The following is a 26,655-nucleotide window of genomic DNA, read 5'->3' as shown; positions in this document are numbered from 1 at the left end:
ATGCGGAGAGACTCCATCACACAGAAGCTATGCTGTGAGGCTCTGGGAGGCAGTGAGGTCGAATGTTTACGAGACAGAATGGAAAGGATCGAGACAGAATGGAAAGGATCACTGTGAGTAATAGTTTTAGGCTGGCTGAGTCCAAGGGATAAAGCTAAAGCAATCAGAGTTAAAAATGTTTTAATATTCTTTCTAAATGGTACTAGAAACTTGATTATCATATTGTTGAAAGAAATGTAGGTCACTGATGACAAAACTAACCACACACACACACACACATACACACACACACACACTAGCAAGGAAGTTTTGAACAGGACTACAGAAGCTTCTGATAAATTGAGCAGTGACTTTCCCTAAAACTGTCAAGAATAGACATGAAGGGTAATGGTTTTGCTCAGATTTGCTACTTGCGATCATGGGTACAGGCGACTCCCTGATTTAAGACTGCACAAAGGAACACAAGACTATGTAAGTTCAATTTGCTAATACAGCATAATTCTCTTGGTGCTGGAACAAGAACAAGTCATAACTCCAGTGCTTTCTTAATGTCACCATCCAGAGGAGTGGAGGGGACAGATCTGACAAAATTTCGGTATGCATGTACTCACACTGAGATGAGGAAAAGTGGCTAGGGAAGAGTAACCTAAATCCTGGCTCACCTTCTAGAGATGGCCATGTTTAGGATCAACTTTAATGGACTTCAATCGGAGGTTTATTGTAACAGCTATGGGAATCTGGGACTTTTTAGGCAGTATTTCCAAAAGCCCAGTGGAAAATGTACTTTCACCGGCTATTAACCTTGCAAAAGTGAACTGAAGATTTTGTATTTTTTAAATTTAGTTTTATAGGATGACTCCAATCTAGTGCAAGAACAGATTATCTCACAATTATCAGAAAGAATGAATGGAATAACAGAGGTTCCAATGACAATAAAATGAAAAAAATAAAAAAAGACAGGAAAATTACTGGGTAGGCAAATCTTTCAGATATAGAAGGTCCTGGAAGTACATGACTTGTTTACAGAACAGAGAACCACTTGCCCATTTCTTTATTCATTTATTAGAGAAATAAAGAATTTGGACAAAGTGCTTAAGTGATTGAGTCAACACTCAAATCTAGTTTTTAAGAGCTAAATTTTTCTCATTCTTTGAAGTTACTTTCTCCTTTTAAAATAGTCCTTCCTAGGTTTTCATTTCCCCTGCATGTCATATGTGGATTAATTCACCAGTTATATGTGCAACAATTTCCACGAGCATTGGAAAAATGCGTTAAGTTGCTATCCAGAAAAATCTTGGATAGCATTAATAACACAAAACACAGGGACAAAAGAATATGGTATTTGGTATACTATTTGTCACTGCACACACTCTAAGTTATTCAAAACAATAGGGGAACCTGAAGGTATTTACAAATGACAGACCGTCTCCCTGCATAACAATGTTTGCATGGATATCCCAGGCCCCCATCATCTTTCCATCAGAGAACCAGATGTGCCCTCTAAATTAGGGGACTGGGCAATCAGGCAAATCCAAATTGAGAGGTATTCGGCAAACAGCTGTCACTGGACCAGAAAAGAGCAGGGACTATTCTAGAATAAAAGAAACTTAAAAGACATGGCAATGAACACACGATCCTCAGTTGCATCCTAGATCAAAACAAAACCAAACCAAACCTACTGCTTACAAAACAAAAGCTATCAAGGACGTTAGAATAATTGGGAAAAAACTGGATACGGATTTGAACTGAGTGTTGAACGATGTGGCCGTGTTGTTAATTAAAGGTTCTGAATAACTGTTGTGTAGGGGTGTTCCAACGCTCTCAAGTCTCCTAAGTGTATAGTAGGTGAAGTGACAACAGCACTGAGGGAAGGGAGGAACTGAGGGAAGGGAGGAACTGAGGGAAGGGAGGAACTGAGGGAAGGGAGGAACTGAGGGAAGGGAGGGCAGGGAGGTGGGAGAGGAGGAGCGGAGGGAAGGAGGGGACAGAGGCTGGTAAAGAAGGAAATGGCAAAGGAACTGGGGAGGAAGGAGAGGGAAGGGAGAGAGAGGAGAGAGAAAGAGGAGGGGATGGAAGGAGAAGGGTCTGCGCAGTAGCCAAATGCAGAAACAGGCTCCTGTACCATCTCAGACAGGCTAAATAAAGGTAGAAGACGCACAAGCGCTCACCCGACTGCTCTGTCGTCGGGAGGTTTACTACTTTACCAAGTCAAATGCTGGGAATTTAGAGTGCTAGGAAGTAATCCTGTCTCTGCATAAGGGAAGAGAGAGGCCCAAAGGCCAAGCTGTTTCTTATAATGCATGGCTGCAAAGAGCCTCTTAGTTTTAAGATTTGACAGTCTGCTGTCTGCCAAAGGGAACAGGGCAAGTTAGAGAGTCTGAAACACATATAGGTTACATTTCCTCCCTTGGGACATAATGGCACTTACATGATTTTTAATTAAGAAGATAAATAGTACCCTAATATTTATTTTTAAAGAAACTACAAACTAGTTACACATTTGCTAAGGGTATAAATATTTTTGGAGTTGAAAAAGTAAATAAAAGGTAAAACTGCTCTGATTTTAATGTTCACATACATATGTTCACTGGTTACTGCTTTGCATTTAATTTAAGACAGCCTTTTTAATAAGCAGAAAATGTGCATTTTTATATTGTTTAAATTTTAATATGGATTTTTGTTTGAAACAACAGACATTCAGGCTACTTGTAAATGATACAAGATTTTTTGCTAATGAGGCATTATGTAGAACATATGCAAAAATCACAACTCAGTCTTCCAAAATAGACCACAACAACAGGAAAAAACATGCCTTTAATAAAAGAGAGCAGCACTGGGATTTTACTTCAAAGCAATTAAGGGCTTTGGATAACCAAAAGTTTATGTCAAGCTGATGCCAAACCAAACTGGTCTATTAAACACATACTACGGAGAGTTTCTGTACTGCTCTGTGAAAGGCTCTTTGCCATAAATATCGAGTGCCGCCACTCTGCAGACTACAGCTACGTTAGCTTCATGCTTGAGAACAAGGGGTCCAACATCCAGATCAGACTTCTAGAATTTCAAATCTGAAATAATGTACCAGTGGAAGAGAAGTTCAAATATGGTTTCCATTTTGTTACTTCTCTCTACAGTAAATTACACCAAGTTTTACATTTTCCCCTAAGTTTTTCAATAATTTTCCATTAGCCTCAAAAAAATTGCTGTTACACATAAAAATTTGAGCTGCAAGTAAACATAATTTTTAAAAAGTCTTGAAGACTTTTATTTCTTTAGTTTCAAAAACCATATTCAAGAAACAATATGCTATTCAACAGACGTATCTTTCCTTCTAAACAAATAATGTGGATTTTCAGGTTTATAAAATCATTGAGGTAAGGTACTAACTAGCTTATTTCTTTGGCTTCTGTAGCAATTTTCCTTAGCTCATCATACTAATTTTGTTTCTGCTTCTAATAGTTGATGTGATAAGAGAGACACTTCTTCTTCTGTGGGTAATCTAGCCCCATGGAAGGCCATGGCTTAGATTTCAAGGTAAATGCTGTCTTTTGTTGGCAACATTTAGAGCATGAAAGCATGTGGTCCTGTCTGCCACCCTCCTGCTCTGCCTTATCCTGGGGTTGGAGGACCTGTGGAGCTCCTCTTCAATCACTGAGAGTCTAGCTCTAAGATGATCACATCCATCTGAAACAGGAACAGTTAACAGGCCATCTTACTGTCTGGCACCTTGAGGAATGTAATAGGGAATGCAGTCCCTGATAACCATAAGCAAAACTGACAGGGACATGTCCCAAGTAAAAGTGTGTGTGTGTGTGTGTGTGTGTGTGTGTGTGTGTGTGTGTGTGTGTGTGTGTGCGCACGTGTGCTGGGGTTGGTATGTTAGGGGTGTGAATGTGTAGGACAGAGAGGCCCATGTTGGTATCTTTCTCAACTGCATTCCCCCCTTATTCTTGAGACAGGGTTTCTCACTGAACCTGGGGTTGGTGGCTAGCCACTGAGTCCCAGGGATTGATTCTCTTACCTCTGCCTTCTCAGCTCTAGGATCACAGGCACATGCTGCCCAGTCTGTCTTTTTACACGGGTGCTTGGGACCCAAAAGCTGACCCTTATGCTTACATGGTGAGCACTTTGCTGACTGGGCCACGTTCCCAGCCCACAGTGCATTTTTCTATTCAGATACTATCTTACAGATACGACCTTAAGTGTAGATGTTGGTAATAATACTAAGAAAGCACACTCAGATATGAGGCCTGGGCCTCTGGCCCTGTTCTTTACTAGGAACTATCCCTGTTTCTTAAGGAGGCCGAGTCTAAAGCAGTTCTTTCTGGGAACATGGTTAATGCCTTGTTATTCAAATTGATGTAAAGCCACAATTTTAATTATGCCCCTAATTACAGATAATTCTCAAAAATATTCATCTTTCGTAGTCCATGCTAAAAGAATATTACATAATTTCACTCAACATTACGGTCCTCTTATATGATAATTTTACATATTATAATTTTAATTAGAAATTATACTAATCATTTAAATCTAAGGCTTTCATATATTTTTACTATATTTAAACAAACAAACCAAGTTTGGGCTAGAGAAATGAATCAGTGATTAAGGGTACTGGCTGCTCCTCCAGAGGACTCAGGTTTGACTCACAGCACTATTAGAGCAGCTCACAACCACCTGTAACTCTGGTTCCTGGTGATCTAATACTTTCTTCTGGCCTCTGTGGGCACCATGCACACATATGATGCACAGACATATATGCAAGCAAAACACCCATACATATAAAATAAAATTAAAATCTTCCTTAAAAAACACAACCCAAGCTGGGCGGTGTGGTGCACGCCTTTAATCCCAGCACTCAGGAGGCTAGCCTGGTCTATAGAACAAGATCCAGGGCAGGCACCAAAACAACTTGGAGAAACCCTGTCTTAAACAACAACAACAACAACAACAAAACCCACAACCCAAGTCTACTATTTCATGTATTTCCTTAGATCCTTCATATATCACCACACAGGGTTAGCTTGTTAAGAGAGGATTAGGGCTGGTGAGAGGGCTCAGTGGGGACAGGCATGTGCTGCCAAGTTGCCTGATGTCCTGACTGAATTCCTAGTGATTCCTGTAAGTTGTTCCTGGATTTCCAATGGATGTCTGTATACATACATGAGTGTGCACACACAAAATTAATAAATGGAATAAGAAACCTTTCTTATTTTTAAAAAAGAGATACTTCAACACTCTATCTGAAATGAAAAGTTAGACAATCTTACTGGGTTTTTTTTTTTTTTTTCCTTTGGTTTTTCGAGACAGGGTTTCTCTGTGTAGCTTTGCGCCTCTCCTGGAACTCACTTGGTAGCCCAGGCTGGCCTCGAACTCACAGAGATCCGCCTGGCTCTGCCTCCCGAGTGCTGGGATTAAAGGCGTGCGCCACCACCGCCCGGCTCTTACTGGGTTTTTTTTTTTTTTTTTTTTTTGGTTTTTCGAGACAGGGTTTCTCTGTGTAGCTTTGCGCCTTTCCTGGGACTCACTTGGTAGCCCAGGCTGGCCTCGAACTCACAGAGATCCGCCTGGCTCTGCCTCCCGAGTGCTGGGATTAAAGGCGTGCGCCACCACCGCCCGGCCCTTACTGGGTTTTTAAAAAGAGGAACTTGACCAGAGTATCACAAAGTTCAGAAAAGGAAAACCGAAGTCAAGTCACTAAGTATGATTTGCACAACACTATGAGGTATGTGGAAAAAAGCAAGAGAGATACCACCACCAAATGCAATATGTACGTTTTATTTGGGGCCACTGAAATGAACAGCAGAAAGGTATCTTTAGACAAGTCTGAATATAAACTGGCTGCTAGATGCTACCAAAGAATGACTATTAATTTTGTTGGGCATAGAGATACATTCTCAACTACTTATGAGTAACTGTGAGGCTAGGACTAGCTAATTGAATGAAACAAAAGTGTAAGTTTAGATGAAGTAAGATTGGTAAGATATTAAAACTGTTGAAGTGGAGTTATATAAACATAAGCTATTATCTTTAGTTTTGTCAAAAGAAAAGAAGAGAAAAGGTTGTGAAGAGAAAAAAGGTAGCTGAAGAGATACTGTGGTAAACAGAAGTCTTGTTCAAAGCACAATGTCAACACACAAAATGAACCAATGGGATCAGAACCAAAAATGGACAAAGGATGATGTGAAGAAAAATACTCTTTTATAAAACATCAAAACGACAATGGTGGCAAGGAGACTATTGCCACAGTGGACCACACACCACCCAGTCATCAGACTTGCTTGTAAACTGAGTACAAGGAGACGCAACATCGTTTGTGGTTCCACACTGCCAAGCATTGTGGAACTAGAGGCTGAACAAACCCTGAAGGCTTGACTTACACACACGGTCTGACAGTGCAGCTCTTGCTCCCCAGGCTTCTCTGAGCAGCTACGATCGAATGATCTAAACTTCTCGAGTCTTGACAAGTGGGGTAAACAAACAAGGACGGGATGAGAGTGGCAGCCAGCCACAGGCTGGTAGGGAAGACCGCCCCTTCTGTACAGCAGTACTTGATACAGTTAGTAGGGCTACAGCATTTCTATCCAAAGACTAAGTAGAAATAGGTTTTTAAAACAGCTTAGATGGATTTATCATTATAAATTATTTAAAATTAATTTTGAGCATATCAAGGTGACATTCCAGTTTTAACATACCTTTGATCTGTAGCTTGCTGTTCTCGAAGCTGGAGAAGAGACAACTCAATTTCATTTTCTTTTCTCCTCAACTGAGTTTTCAGAATCTCTGCCAAGTGCTCTAATTCTTCTATCTGGCCTCTCTGTGACTGAATAACATTTTCTCTGCAATAAAGAATCTTGATAAGAATCGGCAGTTTGAAGAGAAATTGTAGCATTTAAAGTCGGTGCAAAGACAGCTCTTTATTATAATATAGGGCAAGCCAAAGTTCATAAAGTGGCTTCACCACCTCTGCATACAGTGAAACAGCAGCAGATTCAATGTGATGACTTGAACTTATATCTGGGACAATTCAAGAGATGGTCTTTTAGAAGATACTGTTGTAGGCAATAGACTGGACTGTGGTTGAATTCAGTTAAGTATGTACTGATTTCCTACTGGATACTCTACAACGTAATTTATATGTCTTGCTCTTTTATATGTGCACAGCTGCCACATCACCCAATTACTACTTCAGAGAGTGAGCATGAAATGTGCCAAACATAGCTGGGGTCCCTAGCATGCATTTATTTCTTCTTCGTCTGGCAGCATCCCAGTGCAGTGAGTCCTGGGAAACTGCTACAAACTTTGGCTTTTTACTTGATTATCTAAGAATGAGAAAATATTTAGTCTTTTATTTCCTCACAAGGAAATTGATTGCTAGTGTGATTCGCATTTAAAACACTCAACAGAAAACATTTCAAATCTGTATCATCTTATTCTTCAGCAATGTTCTAAGGTTGACACTCTTAGTGTAATGCTTTCTTTGCTTGTTCAATGTTCTGACGATCTAGGTAAAGGCCTAAAGTCATTTGCACGACTCACAGATACTGAAACCACCAGGCACAGATGAACCAGAAAAAAAGATGAACGAGGCAGAAGTAACTCTTCTGAAATCATGACATGATGAAGAATACATCTCACAGAACCACAGGAAAAAAAGAGCTGAAATCCAAGTGTATCAGATACCTCCAAACTTTCAAGCCATTCCTCCTGCCTCTCAATGCCTCCCTCCTCCCCAAAAGGGTTGAGTCAGGATCTAAAAAATTACCTGTAAGTTTATGGGAATGAAAATGTTTCTAAAACTGAGACTATTCAAAGTGATTGGACTTCAGGCCATTCCTTTGGTGGTAAAATGAACATACACCCAGCCATCAGTATAGCTAGATAAACTATCCACTGAGAACATGATATATAATATCTGTTATTACTCCACAGAACTAGCTGTATTTTAGTAAAGCAAATTATTTATACATAGTCCAATTTTGTTTACAATAAAGGAGAAGGAGTGATCAAAATAAGACATAATCAATATACAAAGTTCTAAAATGACCATGAAAAAAAATACATACAAATTTCTTATTTCTCCTTTGGCTTCTTCAAGTAAACTATTGCCATATTTTGTGAGCGTGGGCTGTGCAGTTTCTGCTTCATCTACATTTTGGAATCTTATACCTAAAAATAAAGTAGTAAAATATTATGGAAGGAAAGTTAAGAAAGACAGATCCTTGATTTGCTAAAAGTATATTTATAATAAACACTAGGCTGCATGTGTTCTTAGAACAGAGCAACGGAAGTGCAAGCTAAGGGGGCATTAGCCCATAGCCACCAGCAGGTAGCATGTGAAACACAGAAAATGGATTGCCCACTGAACAATCCTAAAGAAACCATCTAGAAATAAGTCTATACATTTTGAGATTTAGAACTTCTATTCCAATTTCTGAAAGAACCACAATTTTCTTTTTTTTTTGGTTTTTCGAGACAGGGTTTCTCTGTGTAGCTTTGCGCCTTTCCTGGAACTCACTTGGTAGCCCAGGCTGGCCTCGAAGAGATCCGCCTGGCTCTGCCTCCCGAGTGCTGGGATTAAAGGCGTGCGCCACCACCGCCCGGCTAAGAACCACTATTTTTAATTCAGGGATTTATAACAAAAACTAAAATATGAAGAGAAAGATTCAACCTAGAGTAAAACCAAATACTACTGTTTTATTAAAAGGACACAGCAATAAAATGACTCCTATTGACATTCTGCTAGACTCATAGATCAGTGCCTTGCTCAGCCATCATCAGAGAAGCTTCAGCTTGCAGCAGACAGGAACAGATACGGAGACCCACAGCCAGACAACATGCAGAGAGCGAGAGACCTTGGGACACTCAGTGCCTGTGACACATCACGTGTGGAGGTCAGAGGACAATTAACAAGGCAGTTATCTTTCCCACTGTATGCGTCTTGGTGACTGATCTCAGGTCTCCAGGCTTAGTGGCAAGCACCATCTCACCAGTACCTTTTTAGAGGTTTTAAAAAATGACTTTATATTTAATCATAAACATCTCTTGATCTTACATCCTTAATTTATGTCATCTTTTTGGTTAGTCAACCTTATAAGAAAATTCATATTTGAGACTGAATCACTAACAAGAGCTCTTAAAATAAAGCGTTATCCTGCAGTATTTTTCAAACAGAAAGTTACATGTGCTATGTATGATGGCACACACGTACTGTCTCAGATACTTGGGAGTTTGAGGCAGGCAGGCTGTTTGAGCTAGCCTGAGCTACAGGAGACATTCATCTTAAAGGTAAAAAATGTATATGAAGTTTGACAAGGACAGTCCAATTGTTAAAAGTCAGACATACTTTTAATTACATATGCCACTTTATGATTCTAGAATCATTAGAGTAAAGAGCAACAAATAATGCAGACTTCCAATGGAGACTGGTCCAAGAGCTAAAGACACAGAAAAAAATTTCTCTTCAGAAAAGTTTTAACCTTTTCAAAATGAGAAACGCCATTATTTTTAAGTTGATAGCTGGAGATGATCCTCACTCACTCTTTCTGATACGCTCATGGTCTACTGCCGTAACCTACAGCATAGAAAGGACCGGCCTAAGACATTCAGACTTCACTGTGCTACAACTGGCCAGCTACACATGCGAGCTATGATACTAACTCTTAAGCTTTTCCTACACAATCATGGGGAAATTCAAAATGAGCAGTGAGTTAAAAGACTAAATTCAGAGGGGTGTTGGGCGGGAGAAGGCTGGGGGGGGAGAGGGAGAAGGGATGAAGGGGGGTCTGTGGTTGGTATGGAAAATGAATAAAAAATTTTCTTAAAATTAAAAAAGTATAAATTCAAAATATATTTAAAAATTTGGCCACACAGTGATTTGGTTATTAATTAGTAACTTTGGTCATTATTTCTAACTAATGGCTATTACGTATTCTTTTCAGTTTTGATTTGATTGTCTGATGCAGCCCAGCATGGCTTCAAATTCCACATCCTCTTGTTTTAGTCTCTCTCTCTCTCTCTCTCTCTCTCTCTCTCTCTCTCTCTCTCTCTCTCTCTCTTTTCCGTGGTTTTGGTTTTTCAAGACAAGGTTTCTCTGTGTAACAGCTCTGGCTGTCCTGAAATTTGCTCTGTCAACCAGGCTGGCTTCAAACTCACAGAGATCTGCCTGCCTCTGCCTCCTGAGTGCTGGTGTTAAAGCTGTACGCCACCACCATCTGGCTTGTCTTAGTGTTTTTAAGAATAATTTACCATTGTTATCTTCCTCCTCATGATTTTATGCATAAAATGCCTGTTTTTGCCTGTGTACCACACGTACCATGGTACCCACAGAGACCAGAGTATGATATCAAATGCCCTGGAACTGAAGCTATATACAGTTGTGAGCTGTCATGTGGGTGCTGGGTCCTGTGGAAGATTGGTCAGTGCTCTAACCATTGAACTATCTCTCCAGCCACTTGCTGCAGATTTCTGATTAGTAGTAGGTGCTGGATCACAGGCTTGTACTAGGCCTGGGCACCAATGGCTGTATTTAAAACATACATGCTTTACCAAAGTTTCTGTTTCAGTGGTTCCTCATAGTGAGAACTGTGTCTACACAATCTCAATCACTGGGTCAGTGCTCGCCATCGTTCATCCCAAGGTGTAAACAGAGATGATGGCGTCCCCACAGCAGTTTCAGGGTAGATGCCTCCTGCGGCCAGAGGGAGTCTGGGCTTCTCATTCAGCCCCCTCTCAACTCAAGATAGTCCTAAAAAATTGGGTCCATGTCCCAGTCTCAAAGGCAGCCTTGAAGAGTGTATCGCACATTTAAGATTAACTGCAGTAATGACCCCTCAGGTTTACTCACACACCATGATTTAGTATTCATCAGCATTTACCACAGTGTATGATTTCTGTGTCCCAGACTCTACAGACGGGGAAGCAGTTCTAAATCACAAAGACAATACACATACAAGGAGATATTTAAGTTTATAAGTTACGTTTTTAAAGGCTGATATTCTACAGATCATTTTTAAAAGAAAATATTTTTAACAGAGGGGAGAGTAAGCTTTGATTTGGATAGTAATTTAAAACAAGTAGCTTGCCATATTAATTTAAAGTCTGGTCATTACTTTTACTCAGCATAAAGGACCTAGCAGTCCTTCCATGTTATCTTGCCCACTTGCATTTCCAGAAGACAATGCTAAGGTTCAGTGAGGACATGACTTTTTAAGAGAACGTCCCTCAGTGAGGACCTCCACCTTCCTTCCTCTTACCTAATCCGGCATTATTATCACTCCATTTTATAGATGGAGAAAACGAGGCTGAGAGGTCAAGGGCCGACTTCCATATCAAATAACAATTCACGGCAGAGTGTGTTTTCTGATTTATAATTTGCTGTGCTCACTTTGATTATACCCAAAGGCTACCGCAATCTCACAAGGCTGGCAACAGCTAAGCCTTTCATCCCACGGCTGCCTTCTGACCGTGTGGAGACCGTCCGACTTCAAAGGCTCACTATCTAGGACAGAGACAGTGCTAACAGTTGGCTTTGGAAAAGAAAACTACAACATTTTTTTTTCCCTCTCCTTTTGTTCATATGGTGTTTCCCTTTCCTCCATGAATTATAACTAATGGCTTATATCATTTTTTAATATTACAAAAGATGTTGGATATTTCTGCGACGCATATTCCTAATAAAAATCAATTAGAGCTAGAATTTTATTTCCTTCTCTAGAAGCGTCATTTAAAAAAAGCGACTTAAGATATTTACACGATTTTAGTTTCATTTTAATAAGTTCATTTGGGGGTAGAAAGAACTTGGGCTTGATGCCTAAATTAGTTTGGTCTATGCAATTGCTCTGTAATACAGAGACACTTTACACCATTCTTTGCAATGTGAAGAAACTGACGGCATAATTATTTTAGGGATGACGAGACTTTTATAGCCACCAGCGCCTGTACTTTTTACATGTAAAGGAAGCTGCAAACCAACAGAGAAGATCTGTCCTTGTCCACCAGTTACAAAGTGCAGGGGCAAGACTCACGTTCAACTCATTCTCAATTGCTCTTGGTTTCATACATGCCTGCTCTAACAGTTTTGTTATTGTTTGACTAAATAAACGAGAGTGACCTAGGGATTCCGGAACAAAACTGTCTTTGTTACAGCATTATGATCTTGCAAAAAGCAAGCCTCAAACCGTTTTGAACCCCCTTTGAAGACATGTGAGAACACGAGTAAGAAACAAAGCTGTGTGTGTCAGTGGGAAACGGGTTTGGACTTCAGTCTGGCACTTGCCGAACGTTTTACCTTTCTTGGGACATTCCTGGAAGCCTGTACTGGTACTTGCTTGCCTGCGGCCAGTGTTAACGCGAGCCTGCACACGACTGTGCGGAGTCTGCTTGTGCCCCTGGACTTGGAGTTGCTGTTTGGCTGATATTAACCTGTTTTTGAGGACTTCATTTTGTCTTTCAAGCTCATGAACTTTTTCTTGCAGCTGCTCAATCATTTCTTCCATTTCTACATCTCGTCCCAGCCGCTTGGGGCCGCCACCAACCCGCTCATATCTTTTCTTGTCATTAACTAGCCGTATTAACTTGGTGGCCATTCTAGGGAAATAATAAAAAGATGAAAAGGAATGTGAGAAGTCAGCATAAAATGCATTCTGTTGAAAGGAACATAATCACTGTGAAGACTTCAGTGCAGAACCTGAATAATAAATCTCAGGTTTTGATGTAACTATTACTGCCTGTGAAGAATCCTTTGATGATAATTGAAACCACTGGGCAACAATCTGCTTTATAGCACTGACAAATAGCAGTTTCCTAAGGCTTATCATTTAAGAGTAGTAGAGAGAGGACACATATTTACCCCATATGTTCCAGAGACGCAATTTTAACGCATGACCTTATATAGGAACACTGGATGCACTTAAATGTAGTCACAGAGTATGGATGTGGTGGGCCATGTCTACAACCCACAATGAGTTAGAACTTTTGAAAAGTGAGCTAAGATTATGCAGATTTAGGTAGGACAGTATCTTATATTTCTATAGGATTAAGTCAAGGAAAAACCATAAAAATGATAGAATTCACAGATGTACACATATAAAATCCAACGGAAATTTCAAAATAAACCAAAATGTGACACTAAATGTTGGTTAGTGTGCAACAAATGTTTGTGTTTATTTTCAGAAAAATAATTACATGCAAGAAATATCATTTTAATGATACTTAAAATTTTTTGACATAAATTGTTCTACTGACATCCCAGGAACTTATACCTCTGACTCTTTCAAGTTCTGATAAAAACTGGTCAGACAGAACAAAAGAGAAGGGGCACATGGGGTGATGTGATACACACACATGGAAAACTTGCCTGACAGTGCATGGGAAAATCTTGGCAGGACAAGAAAGAAAAGGTGGCTTTGATGAGAGACACAAGTTCAAGACTTTACAAAATTGGTCGCACATCTTCAATTGCTGATTCTAGTTTATAGTGAATCTATTTTTATAAAGACCCAAACAGGAGATTGGAAATAAAAACACACTACATTTTTCTTTAAGTGGGGTTTGCTTTATTTTAGCATGGTTATGGACAGAAGCTTTTACTTAAGGGAACAAAAGTGAAATAAAAAAAAAAAAACCCTTAATAGCTTTGGGATGTCATAGAACAACGTTTCCCCGCTAAGCAGAGTCTTCTGTAAATGCAGTAGTAATACATGTCTATCTACACTTCTGGCTACTCGGCTACAGCATGTGGCATCAGGGGGAGCTATGCATAACATAATCAGTTAAGATTGTTTTCTCTTTCCCTTGAGGCACATCCACTAAGCATGCTTTATAAGGGATACTGGATAATAAAAATCAAGATCCAAGAGTACCACAAACATCCTAGTAAAGTAATCAGTGGATTACTTCCTTTTCCACCTAGTCCTGTGGATGACCTATCACTGGGAAACCTGACTAGGTATCATCACCCAGCAGAACCACATTCTGCCTTGCCCAGTAATGAGGTTAGAGTCCTGAGCCTTGCTCAATGTCCTATCGGTAAAAATAACATATTCATCCAAATGAGGAGTCACTTAAATATCTGAATACTTATTACAGGAAGATTAGCACTTAGAAACATAGATTACATTAAAAAGAAAGGTACAGAGTTCACATAAAAATCTGTCACCTGAGGAATGGTAAATGATTTTTTAATATAAGAGAAGGGTAATGACAGTGTCTTCAAATTCTTGACATGATTTTCAAGTAAACTTCATCAGGAAATGTAAGACTGCATGTGCTTGTTTAGTCTTAGGAATATTTTTCATTTGTTTAAGTTATTAATGAATTGTAAGTTATGTAGTAAGGTTTGAGTACTTATTTATAAAGACAATGTATAAAATCCATATTTACACAGAAGGTGATACTAACTCACACCTTAAGGATAGAGGTAAAGACACTGTATCCATGGATCCAGGCCAGTGTCAGCGGGGGTGAGGATGAGACGGAATTGACATCTATAGGCTGTGTTCAGCAAGTAAGTACTCCCATGGCTTAGTAAAACAAAGTCTCAGGAGAGTAAATGGCCTGAGCACAGGATACTGGGAGAAAGATAATAGAACACATATATACAACTTGACTCCTAGCCCAGTTCCTCACTCCCAGTAAGCTAGGTGGTTCATTATTAATTAAACTGGCTTTATTTTTTGGTTAGGACAAATTACTAATAAGGTCAGGTGGTGAATTCAATTCTTTTACTGTCCAATTAGGTATATAAAGAAAAAAACAGTTTAGTGTTCGCAGGCTTCACATCTCATTCTAGCTGGTAGACCTGGGTGTGCTATTGGTCAGACCTGAACCAGGCACATCTTAAAAGTAACCATTTCTATGTCTCAAAACCAACTCAAAGTAGAAGGTTTGCCCTAGGCTGGTTGGTGGGTCTGAAACTAAGTCTACAAGGTAGAATGTGAAATGGAATCACTTCTGTAGGATAAATTCTAACCAGGGAGCCATCTTTTGTCTTGAGAGGCCACCTTCCTTTGAGCCTAGAAAATGACTTTGAATACAGTTTGTATGCACTCTTTTGTTTCCAATACCAGGCATTCTAACGACAGGCACAGTATTTCTGAGTAAAAAGGAACTGAAGAGAAATTTACTCTGAAAACATCATTCCTGCATACATTTTTCACATGTCCATCAAAAGTGACAATGTGCTTTTTCAGAAATAGTAGAGACTTTTTGAAATAAAAACAGAACCCAGACTAACTGAAGTGAAGTTAAGCAAGCCCCAGATATAAGTGATGTTTTCATTAGTAAATCCCAAGTCATAAGGGAACACACATTTGAACAAGTTGGAATAGTTAATTACTTTTTAAACTTTCATGACATTTAAAAAAACAGATGCTTGGCTATCTGTTTATTAAGTCATAAATATTAACCCCAAAGTTATTTATAGATCTAATACACTCATGGTACTCTTAGCTATTAGCTGTGTTCTTTCAAATAGCAACTTTAGACATAATAAACACAATCATCTTGGTTTATTATTCTACTTTGTAAGATTTTCCATTTTTAAAAAATTCTATTTATTTATAACCTGCCCGTTCCAGAAAAGATTGAAGGTGGGGCTTTCAATTAAGTTTATAAAAAACTATATCCTTCAAACTTTACAGAGCTAAGAAAAAAGCTAAAAGCTTTTTATCATAACCTTTTAATTTTATCCTCTTGCTTGCGGGCATGCTGTTTAAGTAGAATGTTCTCATCATGCAAACGCAAAAATCTGTCTTCCAGTTCCTCACGACTGACACGTGACACGGCCTGGCGAGTCTTCATCGTTCGTGCAGTTGAAGTTTCTGAAAAAATGCCAAGGCAATTAATTGTAGCATCACTTAAAATAGTCTCTAAAAACTGATAACTGCTGATTCTATTTTTCATCCTTTTTATTTTTTGGCTTTATGAAACAGAGTTTCATGAAGTACAGGTTAGCCTCAAACTTGCTATGTAGCTGGGATGATCTTGAACTCCTAATCCTCCTGCCTCTACTTTCCAAGTACTAGGAATACAGGCATGCACCATCACACTCACATCCACACCCATTCCCTCGACCTACAAATTAAGTTGTTTTTCTTTAGAAAATGTTATAGCATTGTTCATGCCAACGATCTTAGGTGAGATGAAGCACCTCTGGGATGAATGCTTCATGTATGGTATTAGGGATCTGAGCAACAACTTTATTCACTGGCATGGACTTAATCACTTTCTCAGAATATAGGAAGGAACTGATCCAAAAGATTTCTAATTGTTATTGAGTGCTGTAAAGCCTCATAGTTGGAGAAGCCAGGCTACCCGGTCTGGGAACACAGCTCAATGGTACAGCACATGCTGAGCATGTGCAAGGTCTAATCACTAACATGGCAGCAATAAGAAGCCCTTGTATCTGCAAATACACACACACACACACACACACACACATCCCACATATATATATATATATATATATATATATATATATATATATATTTTTTACAGAGGCAAAAACTGGAACAATTCAGTGAATATAATATGATTAGGACATTTTTTTTCTGAGTTAGGGAGCTAGGATATAGAAAAATAAACTATAAAATAAACAAACACAAATCCTCTAAAATAAAAAAAAACCCTGTCATTTGAAAGCTTCACAGATCATTTCTCTACAAGCTATTTAATATATTGAAAATTAACTTTTGGATCTGACATAGTGGCACATGCTTTTAAACCCAACATTCAGGAGGCAGAGGCAGGTGATTTCTATGAGTTTGAGGCTAGTCTGGTCTACATACTAAGTTCCAGGCCAACTAAGGCTACATAGTAAGACACTATCTCAAAAACAAAACACAACACAACAGACCTATCTCTCTCTCTCTCTCTCTCTCTCTCTCTCTCTCTCTCTCTCTCTCTCTCTCTCTGTTTTAAGTATATAGATATATTTAATTTTCAATCATATATTAAAGACTGAGGGTGGCTATTGATGATAAGGACTGGACTTAAATAGTACCAAAACCCAATGGTACTTACACTGTACCAAAACCCAATAGTTTTAAACACTTCAATTTTATTTGTATTGGGATACCTGATACTAGTTTCATGATCTAAAGCAAAGCCTAAACATTGTTCCTTTTAATTATATTTGTGGTCAATTTGTTCTCAAAGATCAGTACACTGACCACCTTCCTAAGGTAGCTGAACCTGGCCACTGACACTGTTATGATTAAACAGTGTATGGAGAGTCCTTAGGACACATTTTGAACCTCCAGCCTCCTACAAGCAGAGTGGCAGGCACACGGGTTTGACAGGCACTGTCCGCAAACATGAACCTGACTTTCCAGTCCATGCTGTGCTGTAAAGCAGAGCTGTGCTTTCTCAGTCGCAAGTACTCCTCAGCTCTACGGGAACAACTAAACGATAAAAGGATAAAGAAAGCCTTTAATGTGTATTAATGTGATTGAAAACTCACTATCACTTGCATAAACAGGCCATTTTGAGATACTCTACTTGAAAGGCAAAAATTTTAAAATATGGTATTTCCTCTCATATAAAATTTAAACATAAAAAAGTGTTTTAATGGTGAATGTGATTTAAACCAGGCAATTCAGTTTGGAGGCCTGATACTCTATGCAGTTTCTACTGATGTGTGGAATTTTAAAAAGATGATTTATAACAACTCTTTATCAGAACAGAGGGGGATCTTGCATTTGCTATGAGCTGTTGATAATTGATGCACGCAGTAAAATACCATATGTGTTTTAAACTCTCCATCTTGTTTAGTCCAATCAAGAGCTATATAGTTACTTAAATGGCTGGGTTTGTATGACTATCAGAAATACTTTAAATTAAAAGTACAGAAATTACTGATCAAAGTTCATAACTGTAATGCATAACAGGTGGCCGTACCTTGTAACCCTCCAACTCCAAAGAGGTTTAGACCTGTATCTTTCACCGGCAGGTCTCCTGCTGTCTCATCACTTGGACCAGACATGGCCTATCTGTGGAGAAAGGAAAATTCAAACAAACTCTAAGTTATTGCATCAACTGTGCAATGGAATGAGCCAAATAAAGTGACTAGGAAACTAGAACTTTAATGGACATGTTATTGCCCACATGTGCTGCTTGAGCAAGATGAAAGCTCCCATTCTAGAAGGCACACTGCATCCAATCATGAAGACCGTCTCTTGCAGCAGAGTATTTCCTACAGTTTTCTTAGGAAATGAGGCAAGGTTAGCATTCTTCCTTTTCTTATCCATCTATCTGAAACAAAAGCAAACCCTTCCAAAGTTAAGAAATACTTCCTATCGCTTCTCCTTTCCTCAAAGACAGCATGAATTTTGGGAAAACCAACAAACCAAAAACCAACTCAGGTCATGAGCTCGAGGCAAACAGTCTGTTCTATCATCTAATAGTTGGTCATTATATTTACCTAACTTAAATAATAGAACAAATTATACCCATCTCATAGTTATTCTAAAAGCAAGCGAGATTACAAACTCAAGGCATTAGCAAATGTGCCAGGGATGCCAAGGGTCTAGGAATGCTGACTCTCTGTGCGGTGTACAAATGAATGGCCCCTTACAAGCTCTGCGAAAGGGGGTCCCCGTGTTTATGATGTGTTTTCACTTCTGTTGTCCCCTCCTCTGTTACTTCATCAGGTTCCAGGGATGAGCTACCACAATCTACTGGCTGGTCTTGCTTGCTCTAGAACTTTTAGTTTTTCTTTTTTTTTTTCTTTACAGAGACACACCTCAGTAACTTAGTTTTGTATGTGGATATGAATATACAGTGTATAGTAAACAAACAAACAAATAAATAAGTAAGTACATTTTCTATTTCCATTTTGGCCATCCTAGAAAGTTATATGTAAACTGTTAGTGAAGAGCCCTTGGAATGAAGAGACTTCCAAGTTCTAGAAAGTAGAGAGCTTACTCATCTTGTTCACTTCTGTCTCAGAAGCTGGCACAGAGTGTGGCACACTCAGTGAGCAGCATTCACCAAACAGTCATGTGAATGGGTGAAGAGAGCTCTTGGATTTCAGTGTCTGAAAACTGAGACTCACCTTACGATGATTTTGTGTAGATGTGCATGAAGAGTATGTCCTAGAGAGAGGGTCCAGAACTTTGACTAGAACTCGAAGTAGGCTGAGAACCACAGGACAAGGGGCATGTGGCTCAGAGGATGACTACAGAAGAGGATAGGAACACATACTGAGTGTTCACTGCTTACAGTATGCACATGCAATGGCTACTCAAATGGTTCCTGCTACACAAACAGAAGCTAACACAAACATGCTCAACTGCTTAAAGTCATCCATCCAGGAATTAGTTGTTTGGTGATATTTTTGGTTATCACAACTGAGGAAGTGTTACTGGCATGTAGTGGGTGGATGCCAGCAATGGAGTATGGGATCGATGTATAATGATGAGTTTTTAGGCCCAGAATGTGAATAGCGGAGAGGCTAAGAAACCTTCCACCATGCTGCATGGCCTTCCCAATCCCACTGCAAATTCTCCCTGCTGCTCTCTACACTCCACTTACACTGTTCTCCACTTTCCCCAAGTCCAGCGCTTTCATCTTGCACCAAAGGCTCTTGCATTACGTGTCTCATATGTCAGAGCTCAGCTCAACTGTCACTTAAAATTTCTCTCACTATTCTCTGTCAGTTTCCTTCTCAGTTCCTAGATTTTCTTTTTCAAAGGAAACCTATGTCGTCCAGGTGGACCTCAAATTCACCAAGAACACTAAGCACACCGGCCTCCAATTCTCTATTCTTTTCTTTTTTAAAGACAGGGTCTTTCTATGTAAACTTGGCTTGCCTGGAACTCAGAGATCCACCTGCCTCTGCTTTCTGAGTGCTGGGATTATAGTTGAGTGCCACCATGCCCTGTGCAAACTCTGGATTTTTCCTGAGTGTTCCATCACACTGGGCTGTGGCTTATTTCTTACAGCAATAGCCTCTGTTATTATTCAGAGTTGTTCAGTCAAATTCCTTGTCTTAGAATTCATTTTTAATTTAGCATATTGTATTTTCACACCCATATCATTGTTTTTTGCTTTGTATCTATCCCTGAACACTTCCCCATCTCTCTAGCTTTCTCTCACTGGTTCCTTTCCTCCCCCAAATAGTCTCCCTTCTGCTATCTGATGTCACATGGTGGGCAACAATGTTCACATTTATTGAATGAATAAATGAATGCCAGGCACTGAATTTAAACAATGTCTTTGCCTATAATGGCTTTAACAGACTATGGGATTAGTCAGATGAGATACTGTAATAAAACAGGCCACTAGGAACTGACCGTGATGGTGGGAACTTGAGGCAAGACCTATTACTGAATTTGAGGCCAGCATGGGCTAACAAGCTAGTTCAAGGCCAGCCTGGGGTACACAGGGAGACCCTACTTTTAAAAACCGACTACCACCACCACCACCACTACCACACAACAATAACAACAGAGACAAGTCCCTTGGGAGGCTTAGGTTCTAAATCCAATGCAAATCCTGGGAAATGGAGCGAACTGTGACTGTGACCTTCGAACTGCAGGATTTAGACAGGGTTGCCAATTCTTATCAGCTAGGTTTCTGGTTTGGGAGGCGGTCAGGGCGGACTGTGATGCAGGCCTGTATGTGGAGGTGTGTCGGGATGGACTGCTTTGCACGCAAGAATCCCCGGCCTTCCCCAGGCCTCGGAGAGGACCCCAGGCCCTCAGCTGTGAGGCAGAGGGAGGGCTGGCCAACCTGCATCTGCCCCCACCTCACAGGGTACTCACCTCGGCGTTCGCTCTCAGCTAGCTACCGTTGCTATAGCGCCCAGGGCGCGGGCTGCCGCAGGCCCAGAGGAGCACGGGAAAACATGGTGGTTTCCCGTTACCACTGGGAAATGTAGTTCTCCCTGGGCTCCCGGCCGTCGGCGGGTCGTGTAGCGAACTAAGCTAGCCCAGCTGGCTGACTTGAGAAATTCGGCTCTGAAGCCCAAGGAGTTCTCGGGAGTCTCGCGGAGCATCCTGGGAAAGGTAGTTCTCGCGGCTCTTAGAGAGAATGGAGTCAGGCGGGAAAGAGCCGCTGAGAGAACTACATACAGGAGGCGGGGTCCAGGGCGAGGGTGGACGCGGCCCACGGTGGCGAAGAAGGCTTTAGTGGCAGCATGAAGCGCGCCCAGACCGCGGAGGAACGAGAGCGTGAAGCTAAGGTATGTGGGGCTCCGGGCATCTGCAACTCTGCGTTAGTCCAGGGCTAGAGGCAGGGAAGCCACAGACCAGCTGGGATGGTGAGCGGATGCTCGGCGTTAAGCCAAGGGATGACAGGGCCTTGTTTGCAAGAGACCTGCAGACGTGGTGTGTGTGCGCGCGCGCACGTCTGTGCTGTAGATTCATATTGCTCTGGATGCAGATCTAGTATAGTTACACTTGGTCAGAAATGAAAGGCTAGACATCAATGTCCGTTCCCTGCTTCTGTACTTATTCCTTGGTTTTATTTGTAGCCATTCTAGTGCCTCAGTTTACCCGATGGCTATGATCATACCATCTGTGCTTTCTCAGCCCGTTGCGGACTCCAAGGCCTGAGGGCAGCTGAGATAAAGTATCTATTCGGTGTCACTTATTTATTTGGAACATTGTCTCAGTGGCCAGGTGACATAGTCTGCGTGGTCCGAACAGGGAATATGCTTAATATGACTTACCTAGCTTGTGTGGCTAGTGCATTCCTAGTCTTTGTCTTTACTGTTCAGCTTCTGACAGGACAATTCCATGGGATGGCAGTATTAACAGCAATAGTGACTTACTTATTTGCGGCAATTATCGTATCAGACATCTACATTAGATACATAATATATCATTTCATATTATTGCATCCTATGGCAAGACAGGTATTACATAGGTAGAGTATAAACAGTTTGTTCTACAGATGAGGAATGGAAGCTCAATGTTTTCCTTTTCCCCATTCCCAAAGTTGTGACCTATCGATTTGTCCCTAATGGATCAACATTCAGTCCACTCTTACGTTTCTATTCCCTTGGATGAATCTACCAAGGTCTCTTAAGTGGCTTGCCACAGCAGTCTCCATATTGGGCTATATTCACTCTATCCTAAATCTTTATCCTCCTTCTTTTCCAATCATATGACTCTTCCCACACTCTAGAGAGTGATTTTTTGCCCCCAAATTTAAATCTAGTCATGACCCATCAACAACCACCTGTTTTAAAGTCTCAAGGGCCTCTGCTGCTTGGGATAAATACAAACCTTCCTGCAGCCTGAAAGGTCCTGCGTGGTTCTACAGCCTCAGTGGACACAACAGACTGCCTGTCAGTCACTTTGGCCTTCTCAAAAGTCCCTCTTGTCTGTAGTTCATTTGGTCAAAGGCCACTGGACACGCAACTTGGTGTTAGTCTATAGAAGGTAAATATCGGCAGTGAGGATCAGTGGGAAATAAAACAGGTACAGTTCTTGCTGTCATAGAATTTTGTCCTGCAAGAGAGTCTGTCTAAAGGCAGTAAACCTAAGGATTTAAAATTTTGAATATGCTGTGGAATGGCCTGAATTACGTATTTTACAGATGTGGAAACAGAGTCTGGTAGAAGTTGTCCCTTGCTCAGAGCCATTTGTTTTTGGGGTGGGATTAGGGATCAGAGTCAGGCCCCATGGCTATAATCTCCTAGCTCTGTTTTCCTTTCTGTTTGTGAAACACATTGACTTGAAGAGCAAGCTGCTGTCCTGTTTGCTGTTTGAACATTTCTTTGATTTTCTTAAGAAATGAATTTGCTCCTTGAAATACTGGCTGAAACAAAGCACAGATAGCTGTTTTCATTCTTAAATAGACAGTGCCCAAGTCATCAGGAATGATTGTTTCTCATCCTGTTCAACTGAATTGAGGTTTGATTTATATGCATATCTTGTAATTTTTCTGTATAGTCTGATGAGTGTCAACAGTACATACATGCAAAATGTTCCAGTTGCATAGAGAACATCATGATGCCTTTTAAAAATTTGTTTTTGTACAGCCATTTTTTTCCTTTGGTTTTATCCCTAGGCAATCACTGTGATCAATCACAATTGTTGAATCTATACTTTCTAGAGTTTCTTATATAAGTGGAAACATACACTATGGATCCTGATGTCTGTTGTTTTTATTCATCATTGTTTTTGAGAGCTATGCATGTCAGTGCACGTGTTATCAAGTTGTTCCTCTTCTATTGCTGAGTAATAGTGCCTTTTGTGTGATGTCCCATTTTGTTTATTCACTCATCTGTTGCTGGGCGTTTGGATTGTTACAGGTTTGAGACTTTAAGGAAAAAAGCTGTGAACAATCATATATCTCTGTTATTGTCTACACTGGGCCGTGCATTCATTTGCAGTTTCCTCAATGTTTTCACCTCTATGTCTAGGCAACCACTAATTTTTTTTTGTTCACTAGGACTCATGCATGTGTGCATGCGTGTCTGCGTGCGTGCGTGCGTGCGTGCGTGCGTGTGTGTGTGTGTGTGTGTGTGTGTGTGTGTGTGAAGACCAAAGCTCTACAATGAGTTTCTTCTTCAACTGCTCTCCACCTTACTTACTTTTGAGATAGGGTCTCTCTTTGAACCTGGAGCTCACTAACTGGGCTAGACTTGCTGGCCAGCAACCCTGGGATCTTCCTGTCTTCACCCTTCTTGTGCTGGGATTACAGGCGTGTACTGAACCTGGCTTTTCACTTGGATGCTTCAGGTCCTTTTGCTTGTGTGGCAGGCATGTTACTGACTGAGCCGTCTCTAGCCCCAGAACGTTCTCATGTGCCTAGATCATATGATGTGTGACCTTTGTGTTTGGCTGCTTTCACCCAGCATGCATGTTCATACATGTTGAGGTTCACACATCTTGCAGCACTTCTCAGTACGTCTCATTACCCGGTAGATGGTATTCCTATATATGGACATACCACATTCTATTTATATACTGTCCTGGTCTGCTTTCTGTTGCTGTGATAAAATGCCATGCCCAAAAGCAACTTGGGGAGGAGAGGGTTTATTTCATCTTACACTGTTTGTAACCATTCATCATTGAGGAAAGCCAAGGCAGGAACTCAAGGCAGGAACTGGAGTAGAGGCCATGGAGGAACACTGCTTACTGACTTGCTCCTTATGGCTTGTGCAGCTTCCTTTCTGATTCTGTCCAGGACTACCCGCCCAGGGTGGCACCGCCCATATCAATCATTAATCCATCCGGAAAATGTCCCACAGTTGGCAATTCCTCATTAGTTTCCCTCTTCCCTGGGGACTGTAGTTTGTGTCAAGGACATTTACTGTTTGGTGAACAATTTGATTCTACTCATCTTACTTGGGGTGTTATTGCTGTGAAGAGACACCATGACCAAGGCAACTCTTATAAAGGGAAACATTTAATTGGGGCTGGCTTACAGTTCAGAGGTTCAGTCCATTATTATCACAGCAGGAATCATGGTGGCATTCAGGCAGACATGGTGCTGGAGAGGAGCTGAGAGTTCTACATCTTGATCCGAAGGTAGTAGAAGGAGACTGTGAGCCACACTGGACTTAGCTTGAGCATATGAGACCTCCAAGCCAACCCCCACAATGACACACTTCCTCCCACAAGGCCACACCTCCTAATAGTGCCAGTCCTATATGGGCCAAACATTCAAACACACGAGTCTTTGGGTGCCATTCCTATTCAAACCACCACACTACTTTTTGGCTGTCATGAAAAATGGTACCATGAACAGTTACACCCTAGTTTCTGTGTGGACAGGATTTTATTTGGCTCATGGGTAGAGACCTAGGAGAACTGCTAGTCACATTATAAGACTATGCTTAATATTTTGCAAAACTGCTACACTGTTTGCCACACAGGCTGCTCTACCCTACATTTCTCACCAGAGAGTTTGAGGGTCAGAATTTCTTTAAGTCCTTGTCATTACTTGCTACTATTTGTCTTTTCGTTGTAGCCTTCACAGTGAGCAAGAGGTAGTATTTCATTGTGATCTTGATTCGTATTTCCCTGATGACAAATAATATTGTCATATCTTTTTATACACTTAATGAACGTGTGTGTATCTTTTTTCTCTTGTGTACATACTTGCGAGCATTTGTGCGTGTGTGCATGCGTGCGTGGTAAGTGTGTATGGATGTGTTTGTGTGCATGTGTGGGCGTATATGTGCTAATGCATGTGTGTGAATGTATGTAGATAGAGACTCGTGTGGGGAGTCATTTTCTATCCATTTCTACCATTTTATTAAGGCTAGTTCTCTTAGTTAAAGCCATAACTTGCAGCCTCAGCTAGTCTGACTAGCCAGCTTCCTCTGGGGATCCCCTGTCCATGCCTTATTAGCTCTGAGACTACAGGCAGACCCCCCCACTCCTACCTAGCATTTACCTGTCTTCTGAGAATATGAATTCCCTTTCTTAACCACTAAGCCATCTCCCCCACCCCATGTGCTCAAATTTTTTACCCAGTTTTATTGTTGTTGTTGGCTTATTAAGTTTTATGAGTTCTTTATATTTTCTAAGTAAATTTATTGCCTCGGCTTCCTAATTAGTTGGGATTATAGTCCTGTGCCAGTGTGTTAAGCTTTTGAAATATTTCTCCTGAAGCCACAAAAGTTTCTTGTTTGCTTTTTAAATTGAATGCTGTCATCTGTAGTAATTACCTTTGATTTGCCTTTTCCCTTTGTAATAACTTAGATTATATTTTTTCCCTTGCAGCTGCTTGTACTGTAGACTTTATATCCTTTCCAAATCTGAAGGGAGAATAAGATTGGACTAAATATCTGGCTTTCCAGCAACACATTGGTTCACTTTGTGTTGATGTTTCAGAGCAGACATTTTATATATATATATATATATATATATATATATATATATATATATGTACACCCATGCACTTAAAAAATGAACTTTTCTTACAGTGGGTCCAGTAGTATTTGGTAGATATGTTTGTCCCAAGTTAGACCATTTAGTTCTCTCAATTCTTTGCTATTAGAATAGGGATTCATACTTTGAGCCCGTTTCCCCAACCAGACAGTAGTGCCAAGATGGGCTGACTCTGGGCTCCTGTGAGGTTCCACTGTGTGTTTGCATGTGTATGGGAGCATGTATGATACCTATATGCATGCATGTGAATGTGCATATATGTGTGCTCCAGGGGCAAAGTAGGTGTGATCTTTATTGAATTTGGTATTCTCTTTGTTCAGATGGTTTGGTTTGTTATTTTAAGATAGTGTAAAACTTACAGAAGAGCTGGAAATATAGAACTTAGAAATAACTCTTCTAGGCCCATTGTCTCAATTTACAGGTTGCCATTTTGCTGTGTCAGCTTTTCTGCGGTTTCCCCCACCCCCATGTATATAACTGAACCATTACTGATATTTAGTATAGTTTCTGTGTGTGCAGGGGATTGAACACAGGGCTTTGTACATGCTAGGTAACCTCTAGCACTGAATTGCACCTGACAATATTTTCTTTTTGACAAATCTTAACAGTAAAGAGGAGACATCAGCCCTCCTTACCCCTAAATGATTCAGCATGCATTTCTTGAAGAACAGGAAATTTAGTCCATATAAACAAAAACACCTTCAGTTGTCAGTTTCAGAGACATGAATGTGTATGCAGCTCTTAACCCATACTTCCTAGTCCTACTTGCTAATTGTTCTGAGAATATCTACTTGGGCATTTT

At 40.4% G+C, this 26,655-nt stretch overlaps 2 protein-coding genes across 6 annotated transcripts in view; one reads left to right on the top strand and one right to left on the bottom strand.

Annotated features, from left to right (window-relative positions):
- The window catches only part of Rpgrip1l (RPGRIP1 like), a 100,811-nt gene extending 79,883 nt beyond the window's left edge, over positions 1 to 20,928 (bottom strand). For all 5 annotated transcript variants that reach the window (XR_008215688.1, XM_052727795.1, XM_052727796.1 and 2 more), the window contains exons 1-6: positions 20,766 to 20,928; positions 17,899 to 17,990; positions 15,677 to 15,821; positions 12,290 to 12,588; positions 8,067 to 8,169; positions 6,696 to 6,839 (exon numbers count right to left, since the gene is read on the bottom strand). Coding sequence is in view for 4 of the 5 variants with exons in the window: in XM_052727795.1 (XP_052583755.1) it covers positions 6,696 to 6,839; positions 8,067 to 8,169; positions 12,290 to 12,588; positions 15,677 to 15,821; positions 17,899 to 17,983 (776 nt within the window). In the remaining variant the exon portion in view is untranslated. The remainder of the gene's footprint in view (positions 1 to 6,695; positions 6,840 to 8,066; positions 8,170 to 12,289; positions 12,589 to 15,676; positions 15,822 to 17,898; positions 17,991 to 20,765) is intronic.
- A 117-nt stretch (positions 20,929 to 21,045) lies between these two features.
- The window catches only part of Fto (FTO alpha-ketoglutarate dependent dioxygenase), a 366,039-nt gene continuing 360,429 nt past the window's right edge, over positions 21,046 to 26,655 (top strand). Inside the window, exon 1 of the mRNA XM_052727800.1 lies at positions 21,046 to 21,184. Coding sequence (XP_052583760.1) covers positions 21,140 to 21,184 — 45 coding nt within the window. The 5' untranslated portion in view covers positions 21,046 to 21,139. The remainder of the gene's footprint in view (positions 21,185 to 26,655) is intronic.

Source organism: Peromyscus californicus, unplaced genomic scaffold (genome assembly GCF_007827085.1).
Source record: "Peromyscus californicus insignis strain IS unplaced genomic scaffold, ASM782708v3 Scaffold_8__1_contigs__length_139910024, whole genome shotgun sequence".
Classification (NCBI taxonomy): Eukaryota; Metazoa; Chordata; class Mammalia; order Rodentia; family Cricetidae; genus Peromyscus; species Peromyscus californicus.
This window is presented reverse-complemented; position numbering and strand designations above follow the sequence as displayed.